The sequence below is a fragment of the Palaemon carinicauda genome, chromosome 41, assembly GCF_036898095.1.
Source record: "Palaemon carinicauda isolate YSFRI2023 chromosome 41, ASM3689809v2, whole genome shotgun sequence".
In the NCBI taxonomy this organism is placed as follows: domain Eukaryota; kingdom Metazoa; phylum Arthropoda; class Malacostraca; order Decapoda; family Palaemonidae; genus Palaemon; species Palaemon carinicauda.
The window spans coordinates 21281571-21307108 of record NC_090765.1 but is presented as its reverse complement, the minus strand read 5'-3'; the positions used below and the strand labels follow the sequence as shown (position 1 = coordinate 21307108).

General features: G+C 37.1%; 1 protein-coding gene across 3 annotated transcripts in view; it reads left to right on the top strand.

Moving 5' to 3' along the window:
- The window catches only part of LOC137632295 (cyclin-T-like), a 42802-nt gene extending 21920 nt beyond the window's left edge, over positions 1-20882 (top strand). Inside the window, exons 4-8 of one of the 3 annotated variants that reach the window (XM_068364203.1) lie at positions 6255-6300; positions 12256-12346; positions 14612-14891; positions 15616-17897; positions 19399-20882. In XM_068364203.1, coding sequence (XP_068220304.1) covers positions 6255-6300; positions 12256-12346; positions 14612-14891; positions 15616-17897; positions 19399-19449 — 2750 coding nt within the window. In that variant the 3' untranslated portion in view covers positions 19450-20882. Of the gene's footprint in view, positions 1-6254; positions 6301-12255; positions 12347-14611; positions 14892-15615; positions 18559-19398 lie in introns of those variants that run through there. The other 2 variants (XM_068364202.1, XM_068364204.1) reach the window with 2 other exon arrangements.
- The last annotated feature ends 4656 nt before the right edge of the window (positions 20883-25538 follow it).

Sequence of the window (25538 nt, the reverse complement as noted above, 5' to 3'; positions counted from 1 at the left end):
TTTCTGGCTACGGCAGGTGATCATGAGAGCCTACAGTAGTGCAGGGGTTCCTCTTCCAGGGAAGCCTAGACCCCACGACATCAGAGGCCTTAGTACTTCGTTGGCCTTTGAGAAGAACATGGCAGTCGGCCAAATCCTGAGGGCAGGTACATGGGCTAGTCAGTCAACCTTCACAGCTCACTACTTGAAGGAGTGTCCGAGGAGATCCCTGGACGGATTCTCTCTTGGTCCCGTCATTTCCGCGCTTCAAAAGATTTAAGGGTGTAGCCCCAGGGAAAACCACAGGCAGTAAGTCCAAGAGACAGGTTCTTTCCTTACCCCCTCTTTTCCCCTATTACCTTCCCTGAAATTACCCTAAAATCCTTTAACTGCCAGGGGATACATCGTCAGTGAATGATACGTCTCCAAGGATTTTTCAAGAGGCGAGTTACTTAGATACTAAGATAGTTTTTCAGGTAGTTTTCCCTATTTCTCGTGTTTTCTGGTGGGGGGGGGGGGTCAGCAGAACCTAGCCTCCTATCTAGGTTCCCCTTTTCTCTCCTCATCGCGGTCTCTGGGTCTGTGGGACAATCCCACCTCCTAAGGTATAAGTCTCCTAAGAAAGTAGTTCGAGGTAAGTACTCAGTGTTGGAACAAATCACAAATTTTAAGTAATTTGTATTTTTCCTAACAGTACTTACCTCGAACTACTTTTGGGTTATGGCCTGCCCATCTTACCCCGAGTGCCTTACATGACTTTGTAGAAACCTATCTGTCAAAAACTTACTGGAGATCGAGACCTGAGCAAGCATGCTATCTGGCCCCGGGTCGTCTCTGGGCACGTATCGTTCCGCCAGAGGTTACCCCGCATAGAAAACGCGAGTAGGGTAAACTACACAAAATTCTGGTTGGTTGGGAGGAGATCCCAGATACTCCTAAGAAAGTAGTTCAAGGTAAGTACTGTTAGGAAAAATACAAATTACTTGAAATTTGTGATTTTTGCTACTGCGGTATTTTGATTTATTTAATTTTATTTTCATAATCTTTTTATTTTATATATGACATTCTGAATGTAGAATATAAAGTGTGTATCTAGGGCCCTTCACCTTTGATTTTTGTGAAGTTCAATTTATATCAAACCATTCCTAATGGTCAACACTGATTATTTTTTTCACATTGTTACTTGGTTTTACTTCAAAGTTCTGTAGAATAACCTTAAAATTTGTTTTTTCAACTGTAGACATTTTGTATATTTCTTTTTGTATTTGTTATGATCAGTTGGTGGTAGAAATGAATGGGCTTTTATCAGGAGAATGGCACCATCATTTTACTCGTACCTCTTTATCAGCAATAGTTAGGGTTTTGTTAAGTTGAACTATGACTTGTTGTGTTTTGTGGTCCTCATTTATTCACCACTACCCTGTACTTTCATGTAGTACAATCCCAATTACACTAAATTTTCATGTTCTGACCCACATCTGGCACTTTATCTACCCTTTGTTGTTCTTTGAAATTGGATGGTTAAAATCACCAATTTTGTCACTTATAAGAATAATATTGCTTTCTCTGTTGTGCCTGCAATTTTCCTCTTTCTTGCAGGGTCTTTATTCATTTTTCATTTGCATATGGTGTGAGGGCTGATATGTTAGAAGAAGGGGCTGTAACTGTACTTGAATGGTTGGTGAGATTGTTTAATATATGTTCTATGTTGCCAATGGTACTAGTGAACTGGGAGTGTGCATATTGTACCACTATATAAAGGTAAGGGAGATGTGCATAAGGGGAATTAGCTTGTTGATTGTGGTTGGAAAAGTGTATGATGAAAGTACTAATTAATAAGGTTAAGGATAAGGCAGAGGAGGCAATCTTAGAAGTACAGGGTGGTTTTAGAAGAGGTAGGGATGTATGAATCAGATTTTTAGTGAGGATATGCTAGAAATATTTAGCAAAAGCAAGGAGTTGTATGTTGCTTTTATAGATGCGGAGAAAGCTTATGATAGGGAAGCAATGTGGAATAGGATAAGGTTATATGGAATTGGTTGAAGGTTGTTGCAAGCGATGAAGAGTTTCTACATAGGCAGTAAAGCATGTGTTGTTATAGGAAATGAAGTGAGTGGTTGGTTTCCAGTAAGTGTGGTGGAGACGGATGTATGATGTTCCCATGGTTGTTCAATTTGTTTGTTGATGGAGTGGTCAGAGTGGTGAATGCTTGGTCAACGATTGAAACTGGTGGACATGTGATCATGAGTGGGAGGTGAATCAGTAGTTGTTTGCGCATGATACTCTACTGGTTGCAGACTCAGTGGAGAAGCTTAGTTGATTAGTGACAGAGTTTGGAAAGATATGTGAGAGAAGAAAGTTAATGTAGGTAAGAGTAAGGTTATGAGATGCACAAGAAGGGAAGGTGGTGCTAGGTTGAATGTCATGTTGAATGGAGAGTTACTTAAAGAAGTAGATCAGTTTAAGTTCTTGGGGTCTGTTGTTGCAGCAAATGGAGTGGTGGAAGCAGATGTATGTCAGAGAGTGAATGAAGGATGTAAAGTGTTGGGGCAGTGAAGGGAGTGCGAATGAGTAGAAGGTTAGGAATGAATGTAAAAAGAGTTCTGTATAAGAAAGTGATTGTACCAGCTGTGATGTATGGATTGGAGTTGTGGGGAATGAAAGTGATGGAGAAACAAAAATTGAATGTTTAAGTTGAAGTCTCTGAGGAGTATGGCTGGTGTATCTCAGTTAGATAGGGTTAGGGACAAAGTAGTGAGGGTGAGAACAGGTGTAAGAAATTATTTAGCAGCTAGGGTGGAAGAAGGTGATGAATGCAAGGGAGCATGCTAGAAATAGGAATGAATGGCGAGTGATTGTGACGCAGTTCTGGTAGGGCCTGCTGCTTCCTCTGGTTGCCTTGGTGACTGCTGAGGTAGCAGCAGTAGGGGATTCAGCATATGAAACTTCATTGTGATGACTAATGGGCGGCTGAATCCCTCGTTAGGCTAGGAGCGAAGAGAGGAAAAGTCCTCTTTTGTTCCTTTTTTCCTTTGTCTGCAAACCCCCAACATTGCGGGAAGTGCCGTGGTATATAGATTTTTTTTTTTTTCCTTCCATCAGACTCTGGAGCCATTTCCATTTGGTTTGTGGTTACTGTGATTATATTTTGAATTTTCCTTATCTTGTCATTTTTCTTCCCAGTACTTGAATTGCTTTCTCTGAAGGATTACATTTAGCATTTCCTCAACCATATTGGGAAAGTTTATTGAAAATTTTTGTATTTGACTTGTTTATTTTTTTCATGGTTTCTATTGTGTTTATTGTGTGCATAGATTATGCTGTTGGTTACCCATGTGCAACTTCCTTGCTAGGGTTTGCCTCATTCTTGGTAAAGCAGTTTCATGTTTTCCTCTGACATACTGTACATCCACCATTTTCTGTGCCCATCGTCTAGGAGTCAGCAATATTTGTTTCTGCTGATATTCAAGATGTACTGCAGTTAGACCTTAGACCTGTGCATCCTATTTGAGTAGAGGGATCCTTCAAGTGCCATACCCTAAAGTTTACAATGGATGCCTTTTTTCATGTTTCTGTCTCCCCTTATGGTACTATTGGTTAATGCCAAAGCTTCTTTGGGCGACACCTTGCTCTAAACTATCCCTAGGTTGCAATGATGATACAAATCCTTGTCTTTTATATGAATTATCTTTAGGGGGGGAAGTTGGAACTGCTTGTAACGATGCCTGGAGGTAATAGGCTATGGGAAGTATCCTACTGCCCGCTGATCAAGTATTGGCCATCTGGGTTTTTAATGGTCGTACCAAGATCATGTGTGTTGACCTGCACTCCACCATGTTTGCCTGTCTCTGCCCTTTATTTTTAAGTATCCTGTTCAGGTTTCTTGTTTAATTTATCTCTACTGTGTTGGTTCCTGATTCATATTATTTTTTGTTGATTGTTGTCATTGATGTAATGACTATCACACCTAGTTTCCAAGTTTCTTACTACCCATTGGTAATAAGTTGGAGCGTATGTGAAATAATTTCATTTTATGGGTATTTAAAATATATTTAATCATGTCAAGCAGTTTTCTGAAATTTATACTGTCCTGAGCTTGTATGGTATTCTTTTGTGTATCTGCACTCATAGGTTTAATGAGGTGGTGGATAACATCAGGCAAGGTTAAACCAATATTGTGGCTTTACAATGTATTGAAAACAGAACACAGATTTAATCAATTGCATTGAGCAAAAACTGGAATCCCTCGTTGATCATAACAGTAATTGTACGTACAATACTATCACATTTAAGTAATCAGTAAGAAGTTTACATTTGATGACTGCAATGCGTAAGTAAAAAGAATAGAGTACAGGAAAATTTAAAGCATAGCATAATCTTTTGTAAGACTACTTTCTAGTTAACAATTTTTTCATTCCCTTAATTCTTTTTTTGTTTCCAGTGATGTACAGTGTATTTATTATTTTATTTATACAGTAAATCCTTTATTACAGTATATTGTAAGAAATAGTAAACAGCTTACAGTATTAAAATACTGTAGTTCTCTCTTTCAACCTGAGTGGTCAAAGTGACTACCTCTTCACTGTTACTTCCTAACCCCCTCCCCCCCAGTCAACATAAGAATTCCTATAACCTGTCAGAGCATAAGCACAGTGTTTGGATGCTTTACCGTGATGATTAATAGTATTTATTTCCCTCATCTAGAGGGTCCGTGTGTCAATTCATTCTATGTCCACTCATATTAACATTTTCTTAATCTTAGTGGGCATGTGTGGTTATCCAAAAGATTACTGTAACACTTTAAAACTGAAATATTCACACCATTACCAGTGTGATGATAATTTTCTTCAGTGGAAAGAATTTCACCCATGTACAGTACTTTGTTACAACGATTAGATTTCTCGTGTCTGCAACATTTGATATATTTGGTTACTGTCCAGGTAGAGGTCAAGTTGGTCATTAACAGTATTCAGGTTTATTGTTTTAATCCTTTTTTTTCCCTTTGGATTATTGTTTTTGAATATTAATGATGAATTATTTTACCATGTACTACTAAAGCCCATTCAAAGATTTGTTTTGAAACCGAGTTATGTTATCAAAAAATTACTTTGAATTATTCCAGCTATTCATTTTGGCTTAAATCAGATCTTGCAGATTAAAACAGGTTGTAGGTTATTTCATACTTTGTACCCAGATGAAACGTAATTTCAATCATGATTTCCTCTAAAGTCTGTCTACTTCGCCACCAAGTATTGAAGCAGACCAGGTTGTTTTATTTCTATATACAGACAGTCTTGAAGCAATGGAGCTACACTACATCGTACATTGCATACTGAGGAAAATCGTTTGTTATTGTAATTACTGTACTATACTGTATTTTTTAAAATTTTGAACAGATTAGTTATATTTACAGACAGAGCTGCCCCAAAGGATATTTTCTGGAAAGGTGAAAATTGGAGCAAGAGAAATTTAGGAAGTTGCACAGCTATGTGGGAAGAGACCAAAGATTGAATCAGAAGTATAAAGTAGAAAATTCCTTCAAAATTTCTGTATAATTTTAACCAAAGTTGGCAATATATGTATGATTATTTCAAGGTTATTTGTTACATGGAGTAGTGGTGGTTGGTCTAGAGTTTATAAATTATAACCATGTTGGTAAGGCATCAGTAATATCAGTGTCTTCTCTAATTTTATGAAATAGTGATTTATTTCCCATTTATGTTTTATGGTATACATTTTTTATCTTTATATTGTAACAATTCTGCATTTAGTGTACATGGTGTCCAGGTTTGTTTATATTTTAACCTACAAAATGTTTTGGTTGCCAAACGAGTGTTATTTAGTCAGAATTTTAAAGTGTTCTGAGAAATTTGTATGGAGAAGTATAATGATTGCCCTTAGTGATGGTATTGTTTATGGTATGTCTACTTTTTAAGAATAATTCAATAGGAAGTGAGTTATTTAGAACATTTCATTTTCATAGGATTGAAAATTGTTGCTGATATATTTTTCAGAAACCCATTGCCTTAATTTAATCACAATTTTATAATTTTGTTTGTTTGTAAATAAGTTTTATGGAATGGTAATAATCCTAATTGGTGAGTATCTTGATTAAGCTAAGGAATGTTTATTCATTTAAGGAACATGTTCTAAATATATTCTTTTCTTTTTCCGGTGGTTGGCTGCCCTCGGGGGGGCGGTCGGCTGCGGGTCCACCCCACTTCATGTGATATGTTCTTGGTGCCACGTTGCTGCTGTGCACACACCAACACCAGCCACCAAAGATCTGGCCCAAACCTCATATTTTATGGCCACCTCCAGGTTATTATCACTGGATGCATTTGTAAATACTTAAAGGTAGCAAGTTTCAGTGGGCCCCAACTCTGTATGTCAGTTATAGAGGCAGGCAGTCTCTTTAGACCTCTATTAACAGGCTGTCAAGCAGATCACTAGCTCTACTGCTCTCTTTCTGCTCCCCCATCATCTTCACTTGTAACAGCTCTCTCAGCAGCTGTATTACTATTGCACCTTAGACTTGTAGCCTTATTCATGGATGGTTGTTTTATCATTGGTAGTGTGGTTTTGTGTTCCTTGAGGTTTGCTGTCGATATTCCAGATAATAGAATTGTCTTATATTCCTCCAATCATTATTAGTTTTGCCATGGGGGAAAGTCTTTAATATTTAGCTTTTTATGAATGATTAAGTTCCATAACTCCTTTAATAGTAATGATTGTTTTCTCTTGTAAATCCTTGATGTCAAGATAATTAGTAAAACTTATTCAGATATAGTGTTCTCTGATCACACTGCTATATAGGTGTTTTTGAATTAGTTAACAATGTTTGGTTTAATTAATTTGTGGTAGTTATTTATATGGATTCATAGGATCAGAATGTAATTGTGAATTGATGGAATTCATGTTTGTTGGTCTGCAGGTTTTGCAAAGAGAAGAATGACTTCATATTTTGCAAAGCCAGTATCTTTATTGTATATTCTACAAATCGAATGTTTTATCCAATTTTTTTATGAGAGAATTCATAATAACAAGGCTCATATGAACGTTAGGATTGTTATTTGTATTTGTAGGCTTGAGTTTTAGTTTGTCGTCACGAGGAAAGGAAGTTGTGGTGCATAGAAAATGGTATCATCATCTTATCCTGTTGTACCTTTATGCTTCTCATCTACATTTCAACTTAAGATATGAGTCTTTTACTTGCTTTCCTTTATTTTAAAGCATCATCATTCCCCTTCTGGTGTAGCCATGTTTCTTTGCCCCTGAAACTTCTTTGTACTAACAAAATAACTATTAGTTTTATCAGCTTGCATTTTGTTTGAAAATTTTTGTGCAGTGATAGTAAATTAAGTCTTTGATATAGGTACTTTGTAGTGTTCTGGTGATGGGAAATGTGCAAGATATAATCCAGAATCCTGTTTTTTAAAATGTAACAACACTAAAATATAAAATTTGGTTTGAAATGTTGATCTCTACGTTTAGTGCCATTCTCTTCTTTTAATTAGAAATTGCATTTTCACCTATACAGCTGCTGAGTTGAAGTGTTTTATTGCTGGAATATATATATTTTTCTCTCTCTCTCTCTCTCTCTCTCTCTCTCTCTCTCTCTCTCTCTCTCTCTCTCTCTCCCTCTCTCTCCCTCCCTCCCTCCCTCCCTCCCTTCCTTCCTTCCTTCCTTATTTTATGTTTTGGATTCTGGATTGTCTTACAGCTTTATTTGCATGTTTAGGTCTTCTTGGGAAAACTCAGTCTTAGATACAGTTAGGCTAACAACATTTTGTTACTAATAATGCATTGGGATGTACATCAATGTTGTTAGTTTTAAGAAGTATATTCCAGCAACTTTTTTTACAGTCTTGATGTATGATAAATGTCAGTAGGGAGAGTTGAAGAAAGATGCAGAGCAGTTTAGCTTAAAGAGAATTGACTGTATGACAGTTGCTGAAGACTTGCAGAGAGAAAATAACTGGAGTGAGGAGGAGGGAGGAACAAAAAAGTAAAGATGGCTTTTAAGGGCTCACTGTACCTTGTTGCTGGTGCCACAGGGCTAGCTAGTGCTCCTCTCTCTCTCTCCCTCTTGTCTCAGTCTGAGGCTTATAATGTCCATTTTGGAAATTAGCCCTGTAGGGCATCCTCCCTCAACTAGTGTGGGCGTGTGACTTGTAAAATAGAGATGGAGTTGAAGTGCAGCAGCCCTTTGGTGAATAAGTAATTCAAAAGTGCAACAGCTTGCTTGGCTTGCAGTATTTTGCAATATTGCAAGCTACAAAACCTGTTGAGGGAATCATCAAATTTAGATCTTTGATGTGTTACTTGCTTATTTGTTACCCAAAAATATTTTCTTTGTTTTTAATGATTTAATTATTTTTTTTAATCATTGTGCATGCGCAGTCATTAGTACAAATTGAAAACCACAGTCCTCCCTGACCATACCTAGGGCACTGTGCCCTAGCTTATTGTGAGGCCCCCCTCCCGTACGCCACTTAAACATAAATAGACTTAAAAAGCTGTGTTCTTACTCATCGTTCGTTGAATTATCTTAATCAGAGCATGATTAAAGATATAGCATTGTTCTTAATTTTGAACATGTTATGAGTTTTTATTAAGTGGTATGGTTCTTATATTAGCTAGTATATTTTAATGATATGAATTTTTGGGAAGAGAAATTGTTCCTTGGGTAGTATTTTAAAGTAGGATATAGTCTTGTAATACTGATTAGTAGGAAAAATCCAATATAGACAGACCTTGCGATTTTTTGGTATTTGGTTACAACACAAAAGAAAATGATGAAAAACTGGAAATATGGGTGCAATCTTATTATCACTGCCAACCTTCCCCCTGCCTATTCCCTTATATAAATGTAAATATTTGTCTAAACAAAAGTAACAGTATACATAGTCATACAGTAAAGCCTTAACTGTTAAACATCACAAAATAAAAGACAACTCATTATTAGGCAAACACTTTAAAACATACTGAAATCATGTCAGTGTTAATTTATTCTTCCCTGTAATTTAACTTAATGTTCTGTGTTGTATTCAAGATAATATAACTCAAGTTTTTCTTCTTTAAAGTCAAATTGCATTTACTATTATTTTATTGTTTATATAGCTTAACGGGAAAAATATTATTTACATAAATCCAGATATAGCACAGCATACTTCATTATGGTAAGCTGAAGCTGATAATAATATATAAGAATTTTCAAGCAATTTTGTGACGCTGTAATGTATTTTTTTTCTACCAAGGCCTGTCTGTATTTGGTGTTGGCATAATTTCTGGGAGGAGCGGAGATAGGAAAGGTCCCCTTTTATTCATTGATTTACCCCTAAAATTGGGGAAAGTGCCTTAGTAAATAGAGAAAGAGATAATTTTTATTAGAGTTGCACAAATAGGATGTAATGTAATGCTAGGCCTTTTTAACGAATGATTAAATTCTCAAACAGAAAATCCATGAATGGTTAGATCTGATAGGAATGTGGTATGGAATGTGAGTTTATACAGTATGGAATTGGTGGAAGGTTGCTGCAAGCAGTGAAGAGTTTTTACATGCTCTCTAAAGCAGACATGGGCAACCTTTGGCCCGCGGGCCACATGCGGCCCTTGAGACTATCTAGGTTACTGAAACCATAACTATTTATTCCAGTAATCATCCTTATTATCATTAGGGAATAATGAAAGAAATGTAAGTTTTCTCTAAACTTTCCCAGTAAGACAAATAAAACTGGAAAAAGAAAAGTGGTATTCCTTGCATATGTGTACTATCATGTGGCCTTCACTCCCTTGAATATAGCAAAATGTGGCCCCTGCTTGACTATCAGTTGCCCGTGTCTGCTCTAAAACTTGTGATAGGATAGGAATGAAACAAACGAGTGGTTTCCCTTTAAAGTGGGTCTGAGACAGGGATGTGTGCTGTCACCATGGTTGTTCACTTTGTTAGTTGATGGAGCTGTAAGAGATATGCTCAAGTGGTTGGTCGAGGATTGAAACAGACATATATGTGTAACCATTAGTGGGAGGTAAATTAGTTGCTGTTTGCTGATGGTACTGTATTGAATGCAAACTAGGAGTAGAAGCCTTGTAATATTTGTGACAGAGTTTAGAAAGGCATGTTAGAGAACGAAGTTGAGTAGATTTGGCTGAAGGGAGGGTTGTGCTAGATTGAATGGAGAGTTACTTGAGGGAGTAGATTTGTTTAAGTACTTTGATTTTGTTGTTGTTGCTGCTAATGATGGAGTAGAAGCAGAAGTACGCCAGAGAATGAATGTGATGTGTGAAGGGCTTGGTGGCCGATGAAGTTATTGGTAAAGATTATAGGGTTAGGAGTAAATATGTAGAGAGATTTCTGTATGAAAAAGTGATTGTACCAACTGTGATAATGGGTCAGAGTTGTGGGGAATGAAAGTGACGGAGAGACAAATTTAATGGGTTTGAGATGAAGTGTCTGAGGAGTGTTTTCGGCGTATTCCGGTTGTATAGGGTTATGAACGAAGTATTGAGAGTGATAACGGATGTGAGGAATTAATTAGCACCTAAAGTTGATATGAATGTGAGGTGGTTTGGTCTTGTAGAGAGTATTGAAAATTATAATTTGCTGAAGTAAGTGATGAATGCAAGAGTTGAAGTGAGAAGTAAAAGAGGAAGGCCTGTGTTTGGGTGGATGGATGGAGAGAAGAAAGCCTTAGGCATCAGGAGGATAGATGTGAGGGAATAGAGTATGCTAGGAATAGAAGTGAATGCCGAACAATTGTGACACAGTTCTGATAGGCCCTGCTGCTACCTAAAGGGGACCGCTGAATTACCGACAGTAGGGGATTTGGTATATGAAGCTTCATTTGTGGTGCAAGAATAGGGGAGGGGGGTGGGAGCTGTGGTACCCCAGCAGCACCTACCAACTTAGCTGAGTCCCTCGTCAGGCAAGGAGGATCAAAGAGAATACCCTTTTGTTTCTATTGATGTCGGCTACCCCCCAAACTTTGTGGGAAGTGTCTTGATAGATAGATCAAGATTGAGGTAAGGAGGCATTAGTGTTCTGAAGGCATAGTATTGGAGTACTCTACAAGGATTTTATATTTTACTATGATTCAATAAATTTTTCTTATAGACTAAATATTCTAATGTGTATGTGAAGGGGAATATTTAATCAAAATATTTTACACTTATTTGGACTTGGACATGGCATAAATGTTTAGGAATATTCATTAATCATTTGTTTAGTGTATTTAAGCAGTGTTGCGGAGGTGATATACCAAACATTAGATTCCCATTCATAATTTGTATTTTATGGTCTTATGCTTTTGTAACTTGACAAATATTTAATCTTAGTGTAAATAATTTGGTGGCTGTTGGGCATTTAACTTATTGGAGTTTCGATTATGCCCCTTTGGATTATTATATTGTTTACCAAAGAAGTTTCAAACATTAATTTCTTAAAACTAGAAAAAAGGTTATAGTTTTATGAAAAGGTGTTGAAGAAATTACAAAAAACATGCCATGAAATAAGTCGGGAGCATCTTTCGTCAACAACATTCAAGGACACACTAATGCTACAAGTATTCTGAAGTTTAATTTTTAATCCTACTCTTGACTCCAGTATCCCAGTAATTAACCCCCCCCCCCCCCAATTCCATGTAACACATATGAAATAAAAATATGTTAAAGACCATAGAATGTAAATGGTTGTAAAAACATGAAGTACATTTGATGCAGACGGTAATCTATTTTCTGTACAACATTAATAGCTAGAGGTTTTCTTTTGTGATGAAGAAATGGAAGGGTGTTTTATTGTGTTCAGAAAATGCCCTAAACTTTCCATGACGAATGCTGTTAGAACTATTCAATCACACCAGTGTTTCTTGAGCTTGTGAGAATGAAAATTGCAAGACAGATTGGTCAATTTAGTGGGTAAACGTTGTTGGATAACAAATATGCCAGTGTAACATATCAAGGTATTGCTGTTGATGATTCCCATGTGTTTTAAGCAAGCTATAGAGGTTATTATGGGCTTAACGGGTCTGTGGAGGTCTTATTGTGATTAAATCTATATTCTATGTCTTTATTTTGCATCTAATTTTTTTTTTAGGTTTAACAGTCATTTTCCAGTTGCAGGACTTCTCAGCTTCTGCCATTATGGGATTTTTTTGCTCACTTTATTTTAAAGATTGTCACAATATCAAGACACCTTAAGGTTGCTACTGAAGATATTGGCTTTAACATCGATTTTCAGCAATAGCCTATTAATTCCTTCCTTATCTCTCTCCCCAGTCTTCACATGACCACGATGTGTCTCCAGTACAAGCCAACTGTAGTTGCCTGTGTTTGTATATATATTGTTTGCACATGGAGCCATTATGAGGTAAGTGTTTTAATTTACGTAACCATTTTCTTAAGATAATTTGTTTCTATTTTGACATATGCATATAATCTTGGCGTGAATCGTGTAGAATTCCTGACTATTCTTTGGATTTTTTTTTTTTTTTTTTTTTTACTTAGAGGACCATGATTTAGAAATTGTTTATTTTGTGATTTAGTTGCTTTTCCTCGACCATGTTATTCTTACCTTACTTTTTTCGGTTATGGATGTGGAAATTCCAGCTGTACCTGGCTTATTTATATTAGGCATTGCCTGAAAAACTTCCACTGTTTGTGCATGGCCCTCCTTACTGATACTATCTTTGCTTCAGCCTTACAGTATTTCTCTGTTAGTCTTGCTACAGTCAGCAGCAATAGTTCTCCTGGATTCACATTATTTAATAACTATTTGTTTCATTTTAGCTCTATCGTATTTCATAATTACCGTATAGTTTCTACTTTATTAATTAGCCCAGTAGTAAACCTAATCAATCTGATATGCTTGAGATTGTTGTCATATGAAGAATTTTTATCCGTGATTACCTTAGGTACTTTTGGATAATGTTCCTTTCCTTTTTAAGTAGTTATCTTTGTTAGGCTTTGGTACTTTGTTACAGTAACCTCATGTTTTCAGTGAACCTCCCCAGTATTTGTATACTGTATTTATGCTATCTAGCACAAGCCTTTGTTTGGCTAGCCTTTTTTTCCCTACTGCCTTGAATCTGTCATTTACAGGGTACTATAATTTCAGCTAGAGTTCTGTAAAGAGCCTCATCAATCACAAGCATATTTTCAAGGCCAAAACATAAATATTGCATTTTTAATACTAAAAGTAAGGAGATAAGAATACCTGAGTTTACATTCCTTTAGTTACTGGTGCTCATGAACCAACAGTGGTTTAAAATCTACTTGTTAAAAATTTGTACAGTAATGTCAGATATGAAAGTACAGTATCCGTATAGTCCCATCTATAAAGTTAGAAAATTATGGTTTCATGATGACCAGAGTCATAAGTAGCTCTGAATTCAAAGCCAATCATACAAACTTGATTACCAAAATCTTGGTATATCTATCTCTGCAAGACTCCTGCAAGTATGTCAGATTGCAAAATAGGTAATGTAATTACTTTTTGCATGGGTATTCAGAGATTTTTAAGATATTTGACAATATGGGAGTGTTAGAAAGTTGACACTAATTCTGATGGCTAGAATTACAAAAATTCCATTCAACAAATGGAGTACTCTTTACCAGTTTTCTAATAATTGCAAAGAGACCATCTAGCTAACTAGCAAAAGAATAACAACTTTAGAAGTAAGAAATTTGAGATAAAAGAATTCCCCTTTTAATGTCTACTACCGGTGTTTCTCGGTGTAGATGGCCAAGATCTGCCAGGGTCAGTGTGTTCTTCATTGCAGGGTTTTGAAGAATACAATATCTGAATTTAGAGATATCCTAAGTAATGGAGTTGTAAGCTATTTGACATCAGAATCTCTCTAATGTTCACAGATCAGTTGACTCGTAAATGTGGTGTTCATCTTTTGAATCTAGAGTCAACAAGAATTTTTGTGTTACTTCCCTTCCTGCTTTCAGATTTACCCTAATTTATTATTCCCAAGGGACTCTTCTGTGTGTTACAGTTTTAGATGTGATCTTGGTGGTTTTCATTGTCTGTAGTTCTATCTTTACCATATTAATTGGATGGTATGCACTACAGTATGTGCCTAATGCTGACAGAGATTCAACCAGCATATTCATCTCATTTTGATATGAACCTCTTATGTTTCATTCTTTTAGTGCTCTTTCAAGTCCTTAATTTTTTTTTCCATTTCATCCTTTAATACTATTTAGGTCTCTATTATACTACTTACACTAGAAGAGGTCCTAGTGGTTCATCCTCTCACCTAAATAGCAGTGTAGACAATTTATGATAAAAGGAATAGTGAAGAAACTTAATGAATAGAACTTCATGATTTTATACAAGCTCAAGTAATACAATGAGTGCCCTCCTCTCATCCTCAAAAGTTTGTTTCTTGCCTGTATAAAAAGGGAAAAAACAGATAAAGTTATACCATTAAGCAATATGTTACATGCACGTAGGATGTATTCTAAATCTTTGTTAATGTGAGACAGATTTCTGTGTCCACAGAATTATGGCAATCATTTCTCATTTTATGTAGAACACCAAGTGTGTGTGTATTTTTGTCAATGATATTTAACAAGTACTGTTAGTTGGATGTTACTCATCACTGAACCACTTTTAAACTCTCAGATTCAGTCGGTTTCTGAAGGGAAAGACTGGTTTTGGTACGTAGACAAGACCGTCACCCATGAACTTCTGGAGACGTTAACAGCAGAGTTCCTTGCCATTTTGGACAAGTTCCCTAGCCGATTGAAGAAGGTTATGAATGCCACACAGCATTCAGAGGACAGAGCTAAGAGTAGCCAAGCGGTTTCTTCATCAACAGGTTCATCAAGGTCAAGCTTAGCTGTTGGCACCTCATCGTCTGTATCGTCAAGAAGCCATGAAAATAATTCACATGCCAAACCTAGTGAGTACAGTGTTTTTACTGCTTTTGATTCAAAGATTTGTCGTGGTAGGAAAAACATTTCATTCTGTCTTTTTATTGCCCTCTTGGTGTCACATCTCTGCATATATTTGTTTGAAATAACATTTTCCCACCATATATGATCTAGGAATCTTGACATTTTAAGGGCACACTTTCTCAGTCTTCTATTTTCCTCATCAATAGTCTTGCATCTGTTGCTTAAAGTACTTGGGCCTTATATAATTTTGATAAAAATTTAAAAACTGTATTATATTACTGATCACCAGTTCTAGCCAAAACACATCCTGATGACCTATGGTCACATGAATTTTTGATTACTTTAAATTTATTATTAATTAGATGAGAGGTTTTTCATAATATAATTTTCAAGCTGGTAAAGTACTTTTATTTGATTGTAGTGTATTGAAAAATGAAAAATTGAATTTTTGAGGTGTACTAAAAAAAATTTACAGGATACATTTTTTTGACTTTCGTAGTTCTGTGTAGCAGAACAAATAATTGGGAAACATTGATGTAGTGATATAATTCAATTTCAGAGATTTTAGTGTTTACAATCATAATTAGGTGTTATTTAACAGTACTAATTTTGTATGTCTTCTCTGCCATGTCTTTATTTTTCTGCAAAATGCTGATAGAATATATTAACAGTTATCAATCATTTTTATATAGTTATGTAAAGTACTACAAATAAATGGAACTATTTCAGGTGTAAAGGGGCAACCTCCTCAGTCCCATCAGCACCAGCAGCCCCAAAAGTACAACCTAAAGGAATATAATGAAAAGCGAGAAAAGGAACGTCGAGAAAGAGAAAAGATGCGTGACAGGGATCTGGTTGATCCTCGTGAGAGTAAACAGTTCACTCTTGTAGCAACATCTCATTCATCCCATTCAGCACCTCCGTCAACTGTTCAGACTATTGCCTCGTCCCATGCCAATTTGCATCCAGCAATTCCCATGCGATCCAAAAGTGGAAAGAGCAGCATGGGAAGAAGTAGTCATCCTGAACCAGGGAAATCCACGGGTAGTAACCACAAAGCTCATGGTTATGGGGCAAGCGCATCACGAGACAGTCAGCAGCAAATAGATCCCTTGAGAATTCCTTACGAAGCCTCCAGATCCGATCAACGGAGGGATGTTATGCGTAGTGATAGTGAAAGATATGATAAATCTAGTAGGACTAGTAGTAGTAATAGCAATAGTGTTGTAGATAATCGGGTGGCAGGACATGATGTTAAGCCTAGCGTGTCTGATTTAAGACAACAGCACGCATTAGACGTAAAACCATCTAGACAGTCTGTAGAAAGTGCAGTGGATAGAAAAGGTGGTACTAAAATTGAAGCGAAAGTGACTAATCGTAAACCTCCAGACGTAAAACAAGAGCAAGTGAAAGTGAAAAATGAAATCAAGACTGAAATTAAAGCCGAACCAAAGGAGGAAGTTAAACCACAGTACAATACAATATTCAATAATAGTGACATGCCTGAATTTACACTAACTGACTTTTTGAGTGATACAGGTAGTTCTTTCTTGAATTTAAGTGTTGGTCCACCTGAAGACCTGTTTGATAATTCAGATTCTGAGGGTAAAACTGACATAGCAGGGTTGATAGATAAAAACTTAGTACCCCAAACATCTCATCCAAAGCTTAATAAATCACCCCATATAAGAAACAAGTCACCTTATGCCTGTCACCAACAACAAACCAGTAATCATGGTCAGCTACCAACAGGTCATGGTGCTGTGACTAGTAATGCTGAGCAACGGGTATCTGAAAGTTCTGGTGTAAGCACTTCCAGTCATCATAATTCTCGGCACCATCACAATGCCACGAATGGCTCGTTACCTGCTCTCCAGCCTCAAGTTACTTCACAGCAGCAATCAAAAAGCTCTAGCAGTAGTAGCAATAGTAGTAGAAGGTCCAGAGAGAGTGAAAAGAAGAATAGTGAAAGAACAGAAGCCGAATTAGTACCGATGGTGACAAAATTAGAAGACACCAAGTATCGAACAGCTCTAAATGATCCTGCAACTCCTGTCAAAGTCCGTGGTGAAATGGCTGCTCAAGCTGCTGCTGCTGCAGCTGCAGCGGCAGCAGCAGCTGCTGTCATCCCTACCACTGCCACCACAACTGTTGCTGCTCCTGTAGCCACAACTGTAGCCCCTTCATCCACTGTTACCACAACTGCTCCTGTAGCTGCTGCTGCTGCTGCTAATCCAGTCCCTACTCCAGTTCCAAGCTCTACTGCAAATACTACCTCTAAAGCACCTCCAGTACCACATACTGTACCAGCAGTTGTATCATCAGATCAAACACAGTGGAAGAATTGTCAGCCCACTACAGTTTTGAATCCTAAAAGGCCGAGACCAGAAGTTGTAAAAGAACCAGAAGCTGATCAGTCTGGTAAAAAAGTTAAATATGAACATGGTCATCATAAACACAAGGAAAAGAAGAAGCATAAACATAAAGAAAAAGACAAAAATAAAGATAGGGAACATAAAGAACATAAGGAGCACAAGAAAGACAAAAAGCACAAAAAACGTAAAGATAAAGATCGAGAAAAGGAACGTAGTAGAGGCTCTGAAGAGGTTGGTGGCAGTGCTCCAATCAGAATTACAATTGCTAAGGACAAGGTACTTTACACTCCAGAAGCAACTGCTCCCTTACGGGTCAATGCTTCTTCAGCAGCACCTACTGCAGCAACTGCACTTCCAGGTAATACACCTGGAATCCCGAAGTTCAAGATACAAAAAAATCGCATAAAACCTGATCTTTTCGGTAGCACTTCTACTTCACCGGAGAGCAGCCCAGCCGGCGACTTGAATAAGGACACGCCCACTACCTCTTTAAAGATAAGGATCAGTCGGGATCGGATATGTTCGGACAAGGAGTCTAAGAAGCGTAGGAGAGACCACAGCCCAGGAGGTGACCTTCACATGAGCAAGATGTCCCGCAATGGAAGTGACGCCTTGTCCTCTCACAATTCCCCTCAGGTGGGTGGAGGTCAATCCAGACCCACTAATGTTATCCCTGCTGCTCAGCAGTGTCAGTATCCACAGCAGCAGCAGAGCCACTTGCCTGTGCATCATCATCAACATAACCATTATCACTCATCTTCCAAACATTCCAAATATACTAAACCTCGTCATCCTCCTCCATCTTCAGCGAATGCTTCACATCTTCCACCCCCTCCCTCTCTTGCAACAGGAGGTACTCATCATATGGGTGTTATACCAATGGTCCAAGCTGGACCATACCCCTACCAACAGTTTTACTCTCAGTTCCCCATTCCCCCTCCCAATTTCAATTATCCTCCTCCTCCTTATCACCCTCCCATGCCACATCACCCCCATGATCCTATGTCTTATTTACAAGCACTTCCGCCTGCTTATGGACCCCCACAGCCTCCACCTCCACAACCCCCTTCAACTGCTGCTAATCCACCATTACCCACAGAACCTCCCCCTACTCCACCCCCACCGCCACCAGAATAAGTTGTTATATGAATTACACTTTGAAGTAGTTTAGTAGTTCAATTAGACTTTCATTGGTAAAGGCATGTACTAATTTGTACTTTTAGTACCTTTTTCAAAATAATCTGACATAGGCCTCATTTCTTCATCTGTTAATCATAACTTAAGCATTTTGAAATTAATAATGTTGATTTTGGAATAATATTTATTTTGTTAATCATTCCAATTTTTCTGTAAATTTTCATTGTAAATACTCATACATTTAAATTGTAAAGTAAATATGAATTGTTTATAAGTTTTATATATATATATATATATATTATATAGAAATGAATATATATTTCCTTATACACTTTACTGTGCCTATATAAAAGTTTATATATTTTTATAAATTCATATCGTGTAGCTGCCTTGATGATTTCCATTATTAGTCGTTTTGTGCTGTTGTATGTCTTTATCATGCATGTAGATTTGCTTCTCTTTATGTAGTTATAGCTTTTATTTACATTATTTTTTTATTTTATTTGTAAGTATTAGTTTTGTTTTATGACATGAAAACCCCACACCTAGACTTCTCCCTATTTAGTCACTGCACATGTTTACCGTACATGGTGTGTTGCATATTCTGTTGTTTTCTTTCTCGTACTCCCAACCCTGTCTTTTCTCCTTTTTGAATGTGGTGTACTAATATAAAGGCACGTCTGGTTGGCATCATTCACCATTGGGCTTGGTCAAGAAAGGTGTAACTGTTTTTCTTTTAACATATACTTTATGTATAGTCCCATTCAGGTTTAAGTTTGCTCATTGTTTTTGTTAATGTATATTTTAAGAAGGTTTTCACTGTCATTCTCTGAATTTGTTTCATATTTGTGCATTTTAAAGAAATGAAATGCATTGAAGTTAGGAGAACTGCCACCTTCATGTTCAAGTAGAGTTGTTTGATGCCAGTGGAATGCCCCTTAATAAAAACATTTTTCCCCCCCTTGGTTTTTTCTCAGTGGTGTTTGGATGCTTTTTGCAGGTACCCATAAAGGACTTGGATCCCAGTAGGTGGAGCTCTCAAAGGCAGTAGTACTGGCAGACAATTGTTGTAGGCAATTTGACCTGACATGACCTGACCTTGGCCATCCTGACCTTACATGAGCTGGTGTCATGTTCTCCCACCTTGCTTAACCTTTTGATTATGCTCCTTCCTTGTAGCATTTGTTTTACAAGGCCAAGGTGTTTCACGTTGTTACTTATCTGCAATTTTAATCGATGAAAATTTAACTTTAGTTGTAAAAGAAAAAATCAGTAACTTCCCAATGGTTAGGTGGAGTGAGTGGTGTGGGCCAGCTCTGGGAATGGTCAGGCGTTGGGGGAGGGTGGGGAGAGCTATGCTGGTGGTGGGCGCAGGTGGTGGTCGAACACAGTCTTTTACATGTAGTGTTCTACTTCTTGTCTGCTTAGGTGGGGTTGCTCTGAAGTTTTGTGTAATGTGTATAGTCTTGTCTCTTGTGGTACTGTACGGGTCCATTGCAGGCAGTTGCAAGTTTAACAAAAAAAAAAAAATAAATAATAAATAAAAAAAAAAAAAACAGTACAGTATTTAATAACATAGGCACGTCATTGTAGACACATGCCAGAGTATGTGGGTGGTCAATACCTCCCTAGTCCTCCCCACCTGTCCTCTGCCACTCACTCTCCCCCACACCCCCATCACCTGCATCAACCAGCTTGGATAGCATCTCATGTGACCAGGATGTCAGGCTTACTACTACATGGATTGCCAGTACACTCAAACATATATACTGAAAAGGTCCGAGAGCCTTGGTTGGGGGGTCGTTGCTGCCATGCCCCAACTGCTGCCGCTGCTGCCTCCTCCTGACGCTGCTGCTGCTCCTCCTCAATTTCACCTACTCCTCACTGTGGTTTCTCCACGTTTGAAGGAGAGGTCATCTGGTCATCGGCTGTGATGCGTTGCCACCATCGCCCTTTGCTGCTGCTGCGCTGCACTGCTGCTGCGGCTGTGGTTGTGACATTTCTATTTACTTTTTATTTTAACTTCATTCATCTCTTGGCTTTTCTTTCTATGTATTTGGATATCATTTATACTTATAGAAAGTGTATAAAGGATTAATTGTTTTGTGGTACTTATACCATGAAGTTGTGAGTGGGTGAAGTCTTTATTAATCATTTTCTTCTCTATGAGAAGATATATTGGCCATGGAAGTACATTTTTCTCATTAATACTACCACTTGTCTATTGTGACTATGGCATTGTTTTTGATTCACTTGCCTCCTCAGGTAAATCAGTAGTGAATGCAAGTCATCTTTGCCCCTTCATAACATATAATAATTATATATTTATTTCTGTAAAGTTGTTGTTTGACTGGACCGAAATTTTCATCATTCAGAAAAAAATATTCACGTTGCTCAATGCTTTTTGTGATTAGTTCTTGACAAAATCATGTATTAGTTTTTGTATAGGAATTGTACAAAGTAAACAATGTTTTTGTAAACCAACCATTGCATTTTATTTTCCTTTTTTTTTTTTTTTTTAACTGCATCAAAAAGTCCTAATTAGATTTTGTATGGATAGCAGTACTTGTTCACAACCAAATATGTTTCCTGATCTGTTGTCTGTAGGCTTTCCCACTTGGAAGTTTTTAGAAGTTTTGACTTTATCCTATGCAGTAGATGTGATATTGATATAATAAAATGGAAATTATCATGGAGCATCTGATGATGCTCTACAACGTAGTTAGGTGAGTTAATGTTTACTATTTATTTTTTATCAAGTACTGTATGTCGAGGGGGGAGGATTCTCAAAGGTTGGCTCTTCATAGAAAAGATAGGCTGTTGACTTGTCAGATCTATCTTATTGGGAAAGATTCTTTAGCCAAACCTAATTCAGAATAAACTAGAGGGGCACCCAGTAGAGCGCAGACCTCTGCCACGCCAGCTTATTTCTTGACCTTTGACCTTAAGTTATTAGTTGGCTTGGATTTTGATACACTCAAATATGAAAAAAGTTTCAAGTCTCTGTGATAACGATATGAATACTTATGGCTGATTACATGAATTGGACATTTTGCTTGACCTTTCAAAATTTAATCAATTCCATCTTTTTACATAGCAGCTAATCCCTGCAAGTTTCATTAATCTACGATTAAAATTGTGGCCAGGGAGCTGTTCACAAACAAACAAACGGTTGGTAAAACATAACCTCCTTTGAACTTCGTTGGCAGAGGTAAAAACAACTGTGCCATACTGGCTTTTAACAGAGAAGACTGCCACGTGCTTTCGAAAGACCTGAATGAAGCATGTTTCCAGACGTCATGGTACTTTCGGAAACGGTACTTTCTCTTCATCTGTAAAGGGAAGGAATACCATATCAAAACCTCGTGTTTTACGACTGTTGACTGCCCCAAAGGTTTTCACTGTGGTTGTTCGGAACCATTCATTTGGCATCTGTCTTGCAAGTGCCTTAGGACAAGAATTGTATCCCAATTTTTATGCAATTTTTGACTGGTAACCTGAGAAGAGTTGGATATACTCAAGCAGCAAGCAAAGTATTGGGGCAACTTGATTGATAGGTTAACAACAGCATTCAATTAGTTTGTTGTGCATGATGCATAAGATTTTTCATAATTCTGACCATCCTTTACATTCAGATATTCACGGACAGTACCATCCTGTTCGCAACGCTAGGTATGTTGTTAATTCTAATAGTCAGGAATTCTCCATTGTGAAGTTCAATACTACACAGTATTCGCAAAGTTTTATTACTGCTGTGACCAAATTGAGGAATGATCTTCGTAATCGGGTAGTTGAATTGATAAACTTCAAAAGTTCAAACAACAAATATTATGTTGAACAGGCTGACGCAAGTCTTTTTATAGCTTATATATGAAGGATGTTATAATGTTATTGTTCTTGAATTATTTTAATTATTAATTACATCTCAAGTACTGCAGTTTATTTACTTTCCTCAGTGGGCTATTTTTCCCTGTTGGAGCCCTTGTGCTTATAGTATCCTGCTTTTCCAACAAGGGATGTAGTTAAGGTAGTAATAATACTGTAATGATATTTCTTACTCTGGGCCAATAAGTTCAGAAAGGTAGTTGTTCAGTACCTGTGTGGTTCATTGAGGTTTGTGAGTTGTATTCAAGATACTGACTAATATATTAATCTTACAGATACAGCTTTCCAAAAGGGTGCTGCTATAGTTTCTGAATAGTCTCACTGGTTTTAGTGCCTGGGCCCTTGCCTGAAATTCATAGTCCAATCCAATATCCGTTGTTCATGATTAGTTATCTGATGAAATCATATTATTTGTGTATGCCCTTTTTAGTGCTGCAGTGGACGATTGTTTTCAGGAATGAAATGTGTATTGGAGCAATTTCCACAGATAGCAACATTCATTTGTTGCTTAATTCACATAGTATTTTACTGTATTGGTCTTATACTTTTATTAATGTAAGCATATGAGTAAATTCCACTTTTCTTTCAACTATACCGTAGAATAGGGGGAACTTTGCCAGTCAATTATCATGAAATCATCAGTGAACTGAGGTAGGATTGATGTAAGAGGTAACTTCCTCAAATTCTGTCTTGTTTCATGATGTTATAAACTCCAAACAATAAGATTAGATGTAAACAAAAACCAATTTTGTAACCCTTATAAACTTTTTGATTACAGTATTAGCACCAAGATTTAGTGCACCAGGAGAAGAACTGAGAAAATTGGAAAGAAATCTAAAAGTTAGTAATATCCCTGTATTAAATACAGTAAAGTAATAAAGATGAAGCCATTTTTTTCCACAAATACTAGAATGTGTTAGACATAAAAGCAAACCTCAGAAGTTTATGATCTGTGTAAGTTGTATGGTTATTCAGTTTATTATTGTACAAAACAACAGGGATTAATAGAATGCAAGGTGGGAATGCCTTTGCCCAAGATTCTGAGCAGAATGCTCAGAAATGTGGTGTAAAATTTACTTGTGTATTAGGCATTACTTGAAGATCTCGTGTCTCCCCCCGAGTACTTAGCTGCACTTAATTATATCGTATTTTATCTCCATTCCCGAGTTTTTTCTTGCTGTTCAACCTCTTCTAACTTTGATTAACATAGTTTAACTGTAGTGTTTTTAAACATCTGTCTTACTTGGTGGATATATATATAGCTTTAGTCTCTGACGTCCCAGCAGAAATTCAAAAGTCGCGGCAATCGCAGTTTGAGTAGCCAGGTGTACCACCAGTGAGCCCTCACGCGAAGGTACATAGAACCAATCCCACGCAGGGAACATCGTCGTATATTCATTCTTTATTATCCTGAATTTTAGTTATCTTGTTGATGTATTCCTAAATTGGTTATTGGTCTTTGCTTATTTTGGTTTTGTTTGTTATTTGATCGCCATGTTTATAGCTTAAAAGGTAGGATTAGAAGTTTTTTCAACCTACTGTAAACTAACGGAAAACATAATGGCGGTAGGTAAACACCACGCCTTCTCTATGACGTAAGCTATAGTATGACTTGTAATTTCTTAATTTTTCTACAAAGAATAAGTGGATACTATCTTATAAGATAAAAGGATTATGTTATTTTAAGAAAATTTTTGTCCTTTTAGTATTCTTTCTTTAGATAATCTTCGATCTGTTTTCAAAGATTAACTAAACTAGCGTTCAGTTTAATTTATGCTACGCAGTTCTCAGTCAATCAATACAGTACAGTATTACAAATTTCTTTGTATCGTTATTTATGAAAAGTAAATTCTTAAAAACCAAAGTATGTAAGTTTTATAAGATAAAAAGGAATATGTTATTTTACAAAAATATTTGTCCTTTTAGTATTTTTTCTTTAGATAATCTTTTTGCAGAGATTAGAATATTAGCGCACAGTTAATTTTACACTACGTAGTATTCATGACAATCGATATAGTCTCATGATTCTTTGTATCGTCGTTTACTTGTTTGTTTTTGGAAATACTAATATTTTTCGTATAATATATAGATGTTCCAATTGTAAAATGTGGTTAATCATCTTTTATTGGAAACCCTTAAGTAATAAGGGTTGCTTACTTTTATATATATATATATATATATATATATATATATATATATATATATATATATATATATATATATATATATATATATATATATATATATATATATATATATATATATATATAGAGTACTTTATTCCTATATCTGTTCATTTAATATTTTATATAAAATATTTTGTTACATTTTATATAGGATTCAGAGAATACCCATTGCTTATTCATTCAAGCCCTTGACAGATTAGTAATATCTCTCACAACGGGCATGTCTACTTTTGGTCTTATGTGAAAGAGTTCAAAAGTGCAAGTTTTTAGTGCTAAATTAAAGGTTAAGGTGAAGGTGACTGGTTTCAGTTCCGGTTCCATCAGAATAGATGCTCACCAGAACGTCAGCCGGGCAAGCCCAACCCCCCACTGTGGTGCCCTACCACAGCAGTAGCCTCCCCAGTAAACTGCTTAAACTCACGGTCCTGGGCGGGGATTGATCTCTCGCCATGCGAATGCTAGGCAAACACGTTACCACTGTACTAGCCAGGAGACTAGTGCAGTGAATTTATGCAATACAGTGCTCGGACCTGTCGTTATCCTAGCCTTAGACCTCTTCCAAGCTCCCCAACCCCTGAGAGAAGGAATGTCTATCGGCGAAAGGAAACGAGAGGCGTTAGCTTGACGCCGAGCGTCTTGTAAGACTCGAGGCGAAGTCCCCTCGAGCGTTCCTGTTGACACTTCCCAGAACGCTCGCCCTCGCCGTAGTAAGGCAAGGTAAAGGTGTTATCTTCACTGTGTTGACTCAGCTCACAGACAGAGCTGGCCTCTTACGTATTTCACTTCCTTCTAGATAAATAAACTAGCGTCAAGAAGGACGCAGAGCGTTAAGGAATGGACTACATCACACTAAGCGTTGAGTAGCTGGAAGTCATGACACGTAACACCGAGCGTGACATCATCGAGCTTCCAGTAGGACATCGAGCATCCAGCAGGACGTCGAACGTCCAGCACTGCTTACGTTGCTGTAAGAGTTTGGCACGATGTCTGGAACTTTGGACGAGCGATTGTTCTAGACGCGAACATCATAGTTCCGAGCGTCTGAATCGCGAGCGCCATTGTTTCGAAA